At 31.0% G+C, this 15,240-nt stretch overlaps 1 protein-coding gene across 1 annotated transcript in view; it reads left to right on the forward strand.

Annotated features, from left to right (window-relative positions):
* Tusp (WD40 superfamily protein Tusp) overlaps nt 1-12,527 on the forward strand; it is a 50,724-nt gene extending 38,197 nt beyond the window's left edge. The window contains exons 8-19 of the mRNA XM_011498903.1: nt 2,121-2,391; nt 2,524-2,685; nt 4,701-4,878; nt 6,360-6,511; nt 6,713-6,994; nt 7,780-8,187; nt 8,903-9,125; nt 9,434-9,818; nt 10,915-11,049; nt 11,185-11,407; nt 11,782-11,958; nt 12,343-12,527. Coding sequence (XP_011497205.1) covers nt 2,121-2,391; nt 2,524-2,685; nt 4,701-4,878; nt 6,360-6,511; nt 6,713-6,994; nt 7,780-8,187; nt 8,903-9,125; nt 9,434-9,818; nt 10,915-11,049; nt 11,185-11,407; nt 11,782-11,958; nt 12,343-12,459 — 2,713 coding nt within the window. The 3' untranslated portion in view covers nt 12,460-12,527. The remainder of the gene's footprint in view (nt 1-2,120; nt 2,392-2,523; nt 2,686-4,700; nt 4,879-6,359; nt 6,512-6,712; nt 6,995-7,779; nt 8,188-8,902; nt 9,126-9,433; nt 9,819-10,914; nt 11,050-11,184; nt 11,408-11,781; nt 11,959-12,342) is intronic.
* Nucleotides 12,528-15,240: the final 2,713 nt, after the last annotated feature.

Raw genomic sequence — 15,240 nt, forward strand, 5'->3', positions numbered from 1 at the left:
GACATAGTAAAAAAAGTTGCATGATTTCCATTACAATAAGACAACATTATTTCGTATATTCTTTATCACAATTTTTTACGAAATTTACTTATTTATTATAGAAAAGATGTATTTAATAATTATTATTTATAATAATATATATGTTCTCTATTTTAAAATACTATTTATTCATCTTTACTGAAGTGAATATAATATTTATATAGGAATTTATTGAGATTTACATACTGTACATATTTTTAGACTCCCGTAGATAATAAATCACGGTTTAAAGTTTTAAAAAACATATATTTTATTTGAAGCAATGTATTTGTATGTATAGAAATGATCTTTTTCATGATATCTAATGCTGATTAAAATTTTTGTTGATGCTATAAATGTACCATCTGTCGCTGCAAAATCTTATTTATTTTTGTTTCAAGTTTTAAGACAGATTAGATTTTATAAATTCATTTAAAAGAAAAACAAATCTTTATTAAGATATGAATTTTTATTATGAAATAATGTTTTTCAATAAAAATTCTAATTTGTGTTTGTGTTTGTGTTTGTGTTTGTGTTTGTGTGTGCGCGCGTTTCTCCTCTCTCTCTCTCTCTCTCTCTCTCTCTCTCTCTCTCTCTCTCTCTATCTCTCTGAATGTTTACATATAATGAGATTTGTATAACTCTAAAAAAACATTAATTTTAAATTTATTATCAATAATATTTTGACATTATTTCCGGATTTAAAATTTCAATATCTTCATATTATTTCTCTATTATAAATAAGAAATATATTTTCAATTTCTTTTGTTCCTTTGTAAGTGAAATGTGTCTTTTTAATTTTCCTCATTTTCTCTTTGGTAAAATGAATATTATCGGTTTTATTCAACGACCCATACATCCCTATTGTTGAAAATAACAATCTTCTCATCTTCTCAGTTTCTTTTTTAACTTTATGCTTGACACGTTTCAATGCTTACGCACTTTATAGATTATGCACTTTACTTGAAAATTACTTTCTCATATACTATCAATACAAATAATTATAAAATATCTCGGTCTTAATAATCACTTATTAAATAACAAATGGAATATTTATAAACGGACTTATATAAAAAGTATAGATATTATTTCATATTTATTTTTATTTGTTTAAAAAATGGGGATCTAGTTTTAATACGCACAAATAAATTTAAAAATTATTATTTACTGTATAACAAAAATTAAATGCATATTTATAAAAATATGCATAAATATAAAATATAAAATATAAATATAGATAAAATACATAAATAAATTCATTTAAACGTATTTACGTTGTTATAAAAATTTTCATATTTGCACAATTTATTTTGCGCAAAAAAACTTTCAGTATATTTTTTCTCTTCCTCGTATTGTACAAAAATCTTTAAAGAAGCAAATAATATATTTATTAAATACTAAAATTGATTTAGTATGTTGTTTAATAGTTGATAAAAATAATTAAGTATAATTTATATTTACACCCAAATAAATCTTATACGTAAAATCGTTAAGCGAATATAATTAAAAAAAGGTAAAGAAAATTCTTTCTAAATAGAGAATTGTCATATGTATTGATTGTAATCTTTAAAAAGTTTCTTTTATTTACAATACATTTTTGAGTATTTCTAAATACATATTGAGTTTTAAGTAATTCACTCACAACTATATTCGCTTTAAAGATAAACTACAAAATACAAATAAAAGTACTATGGAGACAAATTGGAGTTGAAAAAATTTTTATCAATCAATTTAATTCTCATTTGTATGTTGATAACTACATATCACTAAGAATTAATCAAGAATTATTGTTAATAATTAATACCTAAGAATTTGTCTTAGTTTAAAATTAACTACAGTGGCATCAATAAGCTAATAAAAATAAAACATTAAAGTTAATTAATTGTATTATTAAATTTGATAAATTATCTAATGTGTGATAAAAAAAAAGAAAACTTTTAAATAAATCATTTGCATAAGAATTATATCTCTTAATCGATGAACAAATTTTAAGTATGACTGACAACATTGATTATCTATATCCAGCTTCACAAGTTGAAGTCTGAGCGGACATTAATCTGTCGAAATAAAGACTTATTGACGAGTGTTATTGATTATCCCAGCTGCTGTATACCGGAGCCTCGCGAGTTGCGTCGCTTCGTGTCGCGTCCACCGCCTCTGGGAGGCCGACTACACTGTACGATGCTTCGGAACCAAGGTGAACCACCTCACAGTTACACCCTCTACGTGGAATATCTGGGCGGGCTGATACCGTTGCTGAAGGGCCGACGTACCAGCAAGATCCGACCGGAATTCGTAATATTCGACCCGGAGAGTGGCCACTGTACGTCCCAGAACGGCTTTGACTTCCAGAGCGATTCGACCTCACCGACGGTTGAGAGGTCGCACCAGTACCACCACCACCAGCAGCAACAGCAGCAACAACAGCAGCAGCACCACCACCACCACCACCACCACCACCACCACCACCAACAACAACAACAACAACAACAGTACTTTCAGCAGCCCTCTTGCAGCGATGATTCGGACAATGAGCGGGACACCGTGGAACTCTGCGCTGGCTCACCTCGTTTTCGTAGAAAGAGTCGTAGGAAGTGTCGAACCTCTTACGAGAGAAGCACTTGCAATAACGACGACGACGAGAATTACGTCGATACCCTGCCAGAGGTCAGTACTTACAGCTATTTGTCTCTATTTGCTTTTTAGCATTAATTCGCTCGCTCTAAAAGTATCTCTGTATGCGATAGCACATCGTTTTATTTATTCTTTTCAGGCTTTTATAGTCCAATGTAATGATATCTGAGACTGAATTCTTTGAAAAATACATTTAAAAACAGTGTGTCGAGTTCTTGAATAGAGCTAATGTATGATGCTGCTGATTATAGTAGAAAATCGAAGAAACTGTAAAATGTCAAAGCTATCTCAAATAATTAAAAAATCACATACTATTCTTTCAAATTCTGCATTTGAGCATCCTAGTATTATAAGATAATAGTAAATTATTCTTGCATTATTCTCATAACAAGTCGTTATTAATATCGTTGTCAAGTAATAAACAGACATAAAATGGTTTTGCCATTGTCACTTGTATACTGTATCATTATTTCTTTTTGCTTATTGATAATTATAAGAATTGTTAATTATTAGAATAACTTAGTTTTAAATACTTCATTAAAGATTAAAAAAAAAATTTTATTATGAAATAAATTGAATTTTTAAATATAAATACACGGTGAAATTAATAAAAACAATTTAATTAGAATGTATGTAGTCGAAAAATTCGATGAATTTTGTATATTTATAAAATTGTAAAAATTATACACGTAAATTTTTCATATAAATATATATATATGTGTGTGTGTGTGTGTGTGTGCGCGCGTGGGTGTCATAGTATTAGAAAACCTCGATACAACTGCAATAGTACGCGGTTCAGTCTTGGTCGTTACAATTGAGGAATCCATTAATGGAGAACTATCTTTTTTATAGGGTGAATCGCACTCTTACCTTACTGCACCATTAATTTTCATAGAGAACTCAGTCTATATGACTTGCATTACACCCATAGTGGTTACGGTATACTGTACGCACTGCATCAGTACTGGCTAAGATAAAACAAATGAAACTGGAGCAAAGAGAGTGAAGTCACGTGTATGCGTATGTTATAATGTATAAAACGCGTAAAATGAAAATTCTTTTTTTTTCACAAAAATTTTTTTCACACAACTTCTTTTCACATAAAGCATTTCCAATACAATATAATTTGTGTTAGAAAGAAAAATGATCGTTCAGTTAAGTCGCAGCTGAGTACTTCATTTAGTCATTTGAAGGTTCGTTTATATAACTAGAGCATTTATTCTTTAATAGATGAAGAGATTGATACCGAGGAAATTACTTTCCTTTATTCTATGATACTTACACGCACGTGTGAACTAGTTAATGGCATTTATTATTAAATTAATCATATCTTCACAATTTCTCTTTAAACCAATCCCAATGGACTGCATTTTCTGAAAGAAGATTAGGCGTCATCTCAGTTCCCGATGCATTTGATTAGCGAGTGCTTGACCTCGCCTACGGACCCCGCGAGACAAGCGATGAGATGCTGGTAGTGAGCAATCACTTAAAGTGGTTAAATCGAATAGAAGCGGACGAATAGATGAATAGACAAGTATTTTTCAAAATTTATAAAAATCGCATACTTGTCTTGACTCTCTTTGCCAATATCTATTGCTTACGCGAGGTATTTTTAATTTTACACCTCTAAGCTATTTCAACACACCCAATCTCACATTTACTAATACTTTTCTGTCTCTTCTTACAATATTTGTTTACTTGGATACGTGGACAACAATCATGCGTCTACTATATTATATCTTTTGCCTAAAAATATCTTAGTAATTATTCCATTATTACAGTATATTATAATTAGTAATTATTATTATTATTTAATTTATAATGTAAATATAATTAAATTGAACATCAAATAACTTAATATCATAATATATCAGAACTAATATAGATTTGTATGTTAAGATTTGCTATAATTTTCCTATATATAAAAGACAATAATTGTCAACCAACAATTCGATTAATTCCTATACACATAATGGCTCCTATTTACAATAGCCATTTTTTTTTTTTTTTTTTAATGTAAAATCATTTTTAACTGTTCTTTCTTACAGAAAGCAAGACTCGTCGAGGTAACATCAAACATTTGGGGTACCAAGTTTAAATTTCACGGCTTAGCGGATTCAGTTCCAGCGAATCTTGGTAGAGTAACTTACCGGCCCTCGCTCTTACACCTTCAACCTCGGCAAATGACTCTCGTAATCACAGAATTGAGAGATGATCTTCCCGCAGGTGAACAATTTTATTGTTATTTGTTGTTATATGATATGTAGAAAATGTATGATATATTTTTATTAAAATTCACAGTTGAAAATATCTGGAATTGGAAATATTTATACTTGAAAAATAATTTTTTTGCTTTTAGTAAATTTATTTCGATGTTTATGTAGAATTCATTTATATAATAACATTTTTATTTTTTGAGTTTGAAAAGGTAGTTTAAAGGCATAAAAAATGATGTTACGTTATACATTGCAGAATCATTTTTTCAATCCCTAATATCTCTCATTCAAAAAACTTATAAAAAAATAATAAATATATATATATATTGCTTTCATATACACGAAATAAATAAATATGTATGAATATTGTTAATTATGTGAATAACAATCTAATAATTTCATGTTTTATACATTAAAAAGATTTTTTTAATATCAACCAAACAACATTAATATTATTTTTATTATTCAATTTTCATTCAATAATATTTTATAATATTTTTTATTTATTTTTATATTTATTTCATACGTATTTATATTTATAATATAAATTTTTTTAAAGTTCCGTTTAATTTTAGAATCGTAGACGTTCAATTTTCAAGCTCTGAAGCCATTATATATATATATATATATATATATATATATATATATATATATATTGATTAAAGAGAAAACATTTAATAAAATTAACAATCTACTTTAATCTCTAAATAACTGTAATAATTGATATTATATTATAAAACATGTTGTTCGTACACTAATGAAAACTTATATTATGATTTAATAAATCTCATAAACTCTTCATTTATTTCAGATTCATTTTTATGAAATTTAAACATTTTCTTAAGATAATACCTAAATGAATTATGTAATTGTATTATTTTATTAGATTATATGAAACATTTTACATTAATTGGCACGCAAAATTGTAAGACTTATGTTTTTGTTTTGTTCAATTTTATATATATTATTTCAATTATTTAATTATTCAATTATATTAATTCATATATATATATATATATATATATATATATATATATATATATATATATATATAGTAATTGTATCTATGCTGGATCTTTTTGTATCGATGCTGGATCTTTTTAATACTTTTGATACTTTCAGTTTATTTTATTATAATGACTATAATCATTTTTCGATCTTATGTCAATAAATATGAATAGATAGAAAATTTATGAGGTTGTAAATAAAATTTTATAAGCTATAAATCGTTTATTCTCTTCTTAAAGTAAAATTATAATATAATTATCGATTCAATAATTGAAAATTATTGAAAAAATAGCAATTGAACGATTTTCGCAATGTCTACTTTATCTTATGAATATTCATATTATCCTAGAAAAATAAAATCACCGAATAATTTTCCATCGGTGTACTTATCGGCAACTCACCACTCGTAAGAACAAAATATATTAAAGTCAGCGATATTTGAAACGCTCGTAGAAATGATTATGCAATCGTGTGCACGCACAGGTCCGGATCCAAGTTTCAACCCAAACCTCTTCTCGGAGGACGAGGAGGAATGCATGCAGGGAGAGTCGTCGTTGGCAATTCCTCGTACTTATGGCTTCTCGCGTTGTCCATCCGAGCAGTATCAACAGCAACAGCATCATCATCACCATCATCATCATCAGCAACAGCAGCAACAACAACAACAGCAGCAGCAGCAGCAGCAGCAGCAGCAGCAGCAGCAGCAGCAGCAGCAGCAGCAGCAGCAGCAGCAGCAGCAGCAGCAGCAGCAGCAGCAGCAGCAGCAGCAGCAGCAACAACAACAACAACAGCAGCAGCAGCAGCAGCAACAACAACAACAACAACAACAACAACAGCAGCAGCAACAGCAGTCACCGTCAATCGTGCCGCTTTTCCCTGTCGGTGAGAGCCACGACGACGACTATCCCTACGAGTACCAACCCATACCACCACCTCCACCTCACCAGCTTGAGTACCCGATACTCAATTACTGCGAGACGATGAGGCCGGTTGCGACCCCGGGCTGTCATCATCACCGAGCCACCTACGCGTCACGTTGCTGTGACGTCCCGACTCTCCAGTCCCCTAAGAACGCCGTCGCTCCCACTCAGACGCTCATCGCCACGTCAAGTCCAAGCGCCACTCTGGTACGCCAAGTCCAAAAGTGCTCTGTCCTAATTTATATAACTATTCCCAATCCTTCAAAATTGTAGTGCTCTGTAACTACAATAGAATTTGGAGATTAATGCTTATTCTGAAATCTAAGTACGCGTTCGCACTATAAAAATTATCAACGAATAAACAAGTATGTCAAGTGAACAGAGCACTCCTTATGATAATTATTCACGGGGAATCATACAAAATATAATATTATATGCTGTAATAGAATAATGTCGTAAGTATTTATAATTCTCATTCGATAGAGTAGTTATATTACTTATTTTAGCAAATAATGAATGTATGACTTCTTAAAAACGACCTCCCGAGTAATAACGTAACGTTATTTTCAAATAATACGATCCTGCATTTTTGCCGCAATGTCTGTTTACGAGAAATACAACGAATTGAACATTGTAAATGTTTATTATTGAAATATAATGAAAGACGTATGCATCATAATTATAATTATGTTGTGTACCAACGCGTCTTTTCTGTCATTAAAGTAATTATATACGTAATTTTAAATTTACGTATATAAGGTTTCGCCGGCAATGCTGACTCTTGAGCGAAAATGCCGACTATAAATATCTATTTATCTTGTATTTGTCTATTGAAAAGAAGCTCGCGAAAACAAGCCGTATAATTCAGGATGTTCAATTTAAAAGGGAGTACAAGGCTATTTCGAATTAGAAGCTATAAGAGGAAATTCAATTTATCGGAAGTATAATAGAGAGAAAAAATTTTTCCCCCCTTGACAACGTAGGGTGAATACTCGAGCAACGTGCAGCGGGTGAAGACGGCGCTAGTCGATCAGCAGAATGCAATTAGTAGTCTAATAAAGAAGGAACTGGATGTAGGGACTGGCAACAAGCTCGTCTACGCGCACACGGTCGAAGACAAGTTTCACATTGGTAACGGCTCGTCCTCGAACTGCTGCCTACATCCGAGGGCTGGATCGACCCACCATCAGGGCTACAGTTACGCGAACGGCGAATGTGGCCCGACGGTTGGCAGCATCGTCCATTCGAAGAACAATCTAAACGTTGGCCGCCAGGAGACAGCCGCGAGCCTCCTCCAGCCTCGAAACGGCGTTGAGACCAACCACTCGAATTCCATTATCGAGGACGAGGAACGGCGCAACGATGTACCCGCCCTCAAGAGTCAGTTTCAGGTAAGTTACAAAACCAACGAATCTTCAACGCTATAATGACTATTCATTTGAAAAGTATTCAACTACCTAACGTAAAGATCTTACTATTAATGCTTCAAGATCAATTAATAAAATTATTATTAATTGGTCAAATCACAATTAGATTAAAAATCATTGGTTGCTCAATTTTCTTAACTTAAAGTAAACTCAAGCAAGGATGATCAAACATACCGAAATACTTGCAATACTTTTCTTATCGCCAATACCCATAGATTATTTGCAGATTCTCCTAGCTACATTAAACATAAATATTGTATCGAACGCAAAAGTTTGAAAGGGTATTCCGCAATAGAGATATTAATTTTAACATTTACATTACAATTCAATAATTATTTTAATTTAATAATTAAACTTGTACAATATACGAAGATTAAATATATAAATAATTAATATATAATAGGGATTGTTATTAATTTGAAAGGAAAATATAATTAAATTACGTATTGAGAAGCTTATGTATGAATGAGAAGGCGATACCTGTAGATGGGATGCCATTTGATTTTAATGCTAGAATTTTAAAAAAAAAAAAAAAAAAAAAAAAAAAAAAAAAAAAAAACTAGAGCGATGTTTAAAAAGCAGTGACGTGCGATGTTCTTCGCAGTGGCAGTGCAAACAATCTAATTGAAAGGTAATTTTTCATAAATTGACCAAAAAATTGTGATGTCCTCGATTCCAGGCAGTGCATCGAGCGCCAACAGTCGTGAGCATTGGACCTACACAAATTTCCGCGAACTCGATAGTCCGCAGTTGCAGCGTCGGCTACCTCGATCTCGTTGACGCGCAGATTGTACCCTGCGATGTTGCCCTCAATATGCTGCGCAAGGATGCGCCAAATAAGCGGCTATTCCTTATTTCCAGGAAGAACAAGCGACGCCGACGCAGCAGCAAGGACAACTCAGGTTAGTATGTTCATATTATTGCTCGAAAGCGGTTGCGAAATTGTGGTCAATCAGCCGATTAAAAAAATTAATTCGCCTTCCAAGAACTATTTCAATACGCACGATTAATAACTAATTTTAACGAATTCAATGATCATTTGAGTTGGCAACGATATTAATGCAATATCGTGGAAGGCAGGAAATTAATAATTCGGCTGTGCAAATGAACGCACCCTTTCGAAAATCTATTTTTCGTTAATCGAAGGAAGGTTAATAATGCACGGAGGAATACTAAATCCTTTGACATTTTCTCGTTTGCGGAAAAACAGTTAAGGAAAACGGAAGTAACGTCGTAGTGCATCGAACGACACGACCGCGTCTCAACGACTGCGGCAAATCACGGAGTCTGGACTCGAGCGAGCTCTTCACCTCGAGCGAACAGATAATCGTCCTGCCACCGAGGCTTGCCGAGCACATGGAGGAGACTGGCTCGACGACCGCGGCGACCGACGATAACGACTCCGGCGACCTCTGCTCGGAAGTCGCGCAGAACGAGATGAATGTGCGCAAGGAGGCTTCCACGGCGATTCTCTGCTCGAGAAAGGATAGTCACGAAACTGTCTCCAGGACCTATGCCCAGCAGCTGCTAACCAGTCACAGGCCTATTATCATCACCGAAAACATTGCCAGCCACGGCGAGCCCTCGAATATAAAGTAATATTTGTTCACTATTATCACTCGTTTTCAGATAATAAGAACCACTGAAAATTGAATCGATCGCAATTAAGAAATATAAAAAGGTTTGGCAGCTTTTTTAAAATTTGCTGTTGTATAATTTAAACGATGATTAAGTAATAGAACGTCGGCTAATTTAATACTTGTACTTTCTAAGAATGTTTTTCGCGCGCAAAAATACTAAGCTAAAAGTAAGTTTCATCACACACATGCGCGCGTATTCAAATAAGAGCATGATGATCTTACTCGTTTCTTTTTATTGCACTTTAACTTTTTCATTGCTCCTCCATTAATATTATTTTAATGCCAACGCCAGTCTTTTACATATCGCTAAATTCTGATGGACATGACCACTTTTTATAACTTTGCGATCCATAAAATGTCATTTTTAAGATTTTTCATTATAGTACCTGTTAATCCACATAACTGTTTTGAACGAAGCGAATTTATGTGAAAACTGTTAAATACACTGAGCGCTTGGTAATCCGAAAATTTAAACGCTACATTTTTACATCATCATTTTTATTATTTTATTGCCATAAACACGTTAATATAAATCTAATAATATAAAAAGCTCGTATCTTTCCTTAATATGGGAAAGTTAATTTTGATTTGAGAATATCTTGACGTTTTACATTATATTCTAATATTTTACTTTTTAATAAATAGAAAAAAGTATATAATAATAGAAAAAAAATAAAAAAATTTAAAAGGATATATGACAGAATAGCCGTAAGAATGTTCAATACTCGGCTTAGACATTATTATTTTCAATGATATTAAATTATTTTTAAGCATCACTTATAAAAATTTTCAAAAGTTTGAGTTCTGAAATATATTTAAGTTTTTACTTCTCGTGAGCTCCAGAGCCGTAGTCAAGAATTTCTTGTAGCAAAGCTTCGACAAAAGCTAAGCAGATAATAATTAATATTATATTATATATTTTAATTAATAAATTGCGAACGCGGCTTGGCGCTGTCTTATCAATTGCTTTTTGAGGATATTCGAGCGATTAACAAAATAATAATAATATATACAAAACCCAAGGATTTTAAGCGCCCCTCGCGTTTTTCAGTACATCCAGCCAGAGTCCATCCGTGGAGTCGTCCCTCGACGGTCTGACTTCGAGGCTCGATGGGCTGGCGGTGAAACTCGGCGATTTCGAGGATTGCCACTCACTCCCACCCCCATCTCCCCGTCCGTCAACGAGGTAGGCGCAATATTAATCCCGCTCTTCACTTCGTCGTATTTTTACATTCGTTCCCTTCGTCGAATTTTTACATTCGAACTATCTTTGAAAAATAACTTCGAGGTATTAAGTTTATGTGGTATTTATTCTTATTAGATTGCCGAGAAGTTCGCCAAGCAGCCCTGCGCCCTCGAAGAAAGGCAAAAGACCAGCCTCCGCTTCTCCAATTAGAAGGAGACTGCTTTCGAGTCCACTGCTCAATAGGAAAACACGTAAGAATCGTAATGAAAGTTCCGACGAGGAAGGCTTAATCAGTCAAGATGATATCTCGAATTATCGCGATCTTGAAACTTTTCAGAAAGCACAACTACGCCAGAAGGTCAGTTGCTAAAAATCAGTTAAGTTCTTCTCCCTTTATTTGCATACTCTTTGTTAAATTCTGGTCTCTCCAAGTGCGCCGGTAGTTTTATCCTTTTGCAAGAAGCTTGAACTATCGGAGCATAAATACGTTTATTGATTTTATAAATTGCAATAATACTTTGATGATAAAGTGATGAAGTGACACAGTGATGGCACAGTGATAAAGCTTGTGCAAATCGTTTCTTTTTGTTTTTCACCAGCTTATATTATAATTTTTATTAGCTTTGTATTGTATATTAGCTTACATTATAAATCAGTATTTTATAACATTACCATCAAGAATATGTTGTACTTATCCAAATAAGATTTAATATAAATTAATGATATTTTCAGTTAAGAAAACGAGGTGGAAACTTCGGATATGAATCCGAAGCAACTAGACGTGAAATTATAATGCACAATAAAGCACCAATGTGGAATGAAGCTAATCAAGTTTATCAATTAGACTTCGGGGGTAGAGTTACTCAAGAAAGTGCTAAAAATTTTCAAATTGAATTTCGAGGTAATCAGGTAAGAATAAATAGCATACAAAATGAATATCTTCAAAATGAATTCGATTTCACCGTAAACTATATTCCATTATATTTCTACGCTTAAAGTATACATTCATATATATATATATATATATATATATATATCAATTGTTTCTTTTTTATTTATCAAAAAATTCAAAATATTCAAAAATAATTAAATATATACAAAATCGAGTACAGGTGTTTCATTTTTGTACACTAATAATACGTTTTATCGAAGAATGACAAATTATTTTCATTAATTTTGCATTGCATTTAACCCTTACACATAAACGATTTCTTATACGATAAAAAATTTACATTGAAATAGAACTTAAATTAATTATCCAAAACATTTATATTAATGGTTATTTAAAAATAGGTTATGCAGTTCGGAAGAATACAAGGAAACGCTTATACTTTAGACTTTCAATATCCTTTCAGCGCCATACAAGCCTTTGCCGTTGCTCTGGCAAGTGTTACGCAAAGGCTAAAATAAAGTTATACATTTTACGTTATACTTGTATACATACTCTGACAGATGTGAGAATATTTTTTTAAATTAGTGTAAAAATAAAAATGTATTACTATTTAAAATCTCATTATGCAAAGAAGTTGCATTAAGAAATTTTTTGACTGTAGTTTTAACAAATTATCCACCTTCAATTTTGCTTAATAGTAAATGGATATCATTTTTTTATGTTTTTTTTTTTTTAACTTATTTTAACTGTTAAACAAAGTTAATAGTTCTTAGAATGCAATTATAGTACTTATATTTTGATATGAATTTTTTTTAATACACACTCTTCAAAATTTAATAAACATCACATAGGTAGTTCTGTTACTGTTAAAAGAGTCAATCCAGAAAATATTTGTTAACATTTGTCACAACGGTCGTCAAAATAAATTACTGTCAGGGTCTTATTTTTCACAGTGTTATATAAATATTTGCAAACTATAATTACTTTATAATATATAATGGCTGATCAATGCCTTCTATAACTCATTAGTAAATCACTTAAAAGAGGTAGTAGCATTTATTTTTATATTACAGTATAATTATTATTATAAATTTGTTTCTACACTCGATTGTCTTGATTATTGCATATAATAGTCGTTAACGAGATTTAAGATAATAATGATCCCTTAGCATGCACTGGCTTCATATGTATCACTTATTTTAAATCCGAACATAAGAAATATCGTGATAAATTAAAGTAATATAAAAATTATGTGTTACTACCTAGCGATAAAGGAATTTTTAAATGACAAAAATTTAACAAGAAAATAATTAAACTGTGAGCTGACATTCGAAGCGATGAAGGCAGACAATGTTTTGTACATATAAGAGGAATAACGATTTAAAAAAAAAAAAAAAAAAAAAAAAAAAAAAAAAACGGAGTTTAAGGTTTCACGTGAAACTTTCATTGAATGCTTTGATCCACGTAACCGTCCAAGACGTTTAGTTTTACCCTGTTGTAAGCGTATGCGATTTCGATAAGCGCCAAGTGAGTTATAAGTGTATAGTTTATTAGTCCTTAACTCGATACATAATAGTAGTATTATTGATTATAATATTGAAATTTTCGTACTATATATAGGATATATTATATATGTGAGTACCACTCGTGCGACCTAATTTTTTGCTAGACATGATGCATTTGATATGCCTAATTGTTATCTTTTATGTGTATATATTTATTGAAATAAATAACAGAAAAACAATGTTGAATGAAAAAGGTATGAATGTAAATTATTTCGTTATTCAATAATCTCATACTTTTTCAATATTTAAGTACGATTCTCATTGGAGGCATTGTCCGTTTAAAATTTTCTAAAACCGATCTTTCCATTTATATTCAATCAAATTTATTGATTTTTATATGGTGTCATATATAAATATTATACTATTGGCGTCAGATTTTTATGATCTTAACGATATTCAAGATTTCTAACATATACGTTGAAACTCAATTATTCACTAAAAACTTTATAATTTCAAATTAAAAATTCTCAAAGTAAATTTAAATTTTAATGAAACTTGGTTACAGATCATTTTAAAGCGCTCCAATAATCGTCTGGCCTGATATGCTTACTTCAATACAAACAAAAAAGAATAGCAAAAAATAAACACTAATCTCATTTAATGAATAAAAATAATGTTTCGATGAATCCTTAATCGGTGGCCAAAAAAAACCGATCTAAGTATTTGAAGAGGAAGTGAAAAATGGCGATACTTTTCACTGTCTCTAATTGATCTTGCAGAGATAAAGAAAATGACGATACACACAAATGAAAGAATCTGCACATTTTGTACGAAACAACTAAAGTGAACAACTATCTGAACTTATCTTTTCATATTTTTGTCCTTTGATTTCGTAAGTCTCTTTGTTAGCCTTACGATTTCTTAAAACATAGCAAACCAGTTAATTAAGATACTACAATTGAGTGCGTATCAATATTATCAAGCTATTATTTTATTAATGCTTCAAAATCTAATTTATTTAATATAAATTAAGATTTATGCAATTCTTAGATTGAAACAAGCATAAGAATGAATTAATCAAATATAAATTTCGTGATTGGTGGTGACTCAAAAGCACGGATTGTGAATGAATAAAAATGTCGAACAAACTGTTAATTTATTTATTATGCTATTAAATATATATTAATTTAATTCGCCGTATTCTATCTTTAAAATGACGTGCAATATAAACTTTTTATAACTATTAATTCATTATGCAAGGTAAAATTATAAAGGAAAAAAATGTAAAATTTCGTGACTGATGTATTGTATATGTAATCAACGTGTACGATGTATACGACACGATATTCGACTTTACAACTTCTATAACCAATGGTATTATTGTTGTTTTTATTATAAGAGGGCATTGTTATTTATTCAGTTTTGCCACAAGAATAAAGAAAATTATTCTAGAATGTGCAATAACATTTTGTTACTGAATATGCATTTAATGAAAGTCGATTACTATTTGTAAATAAAAAATAAAAAAAAAAATACCAAAATTATTTATTTTAAAACCTACTTTTTTTGTATACATATATATATATATATATATATATATATATATATATGTACAAATCAGCATGTCTTTCTTTTATTTCTTTAATTTCACGCTTTTAAGTGATTTTATCTCTCGACGGCTTGACATACTAACATATTATTTAAAAATATTTTCTATTAAAAATTAACAATACTTGCTGCAATTATTCAAAATGCTATTGAATGATTAAGAAATAATAGAGTAATGTAAATAAT

This window comes from Ceratosolen solmsi, unplaced genomic scaffold (assembly GCF_000503995.2).
Source record: "Ceratosolen solmsi marchali unplaced genomic scaffold, CerSol_1.0 scaffold30, whole genome shotgun sequence".
Lineage (NCBI taxonomy): Eukaryota > Metazoa > Arthropoda > Insecta > Hymenoptera > Agaonidae > Ceratosolen > Ceratosolen solmsi.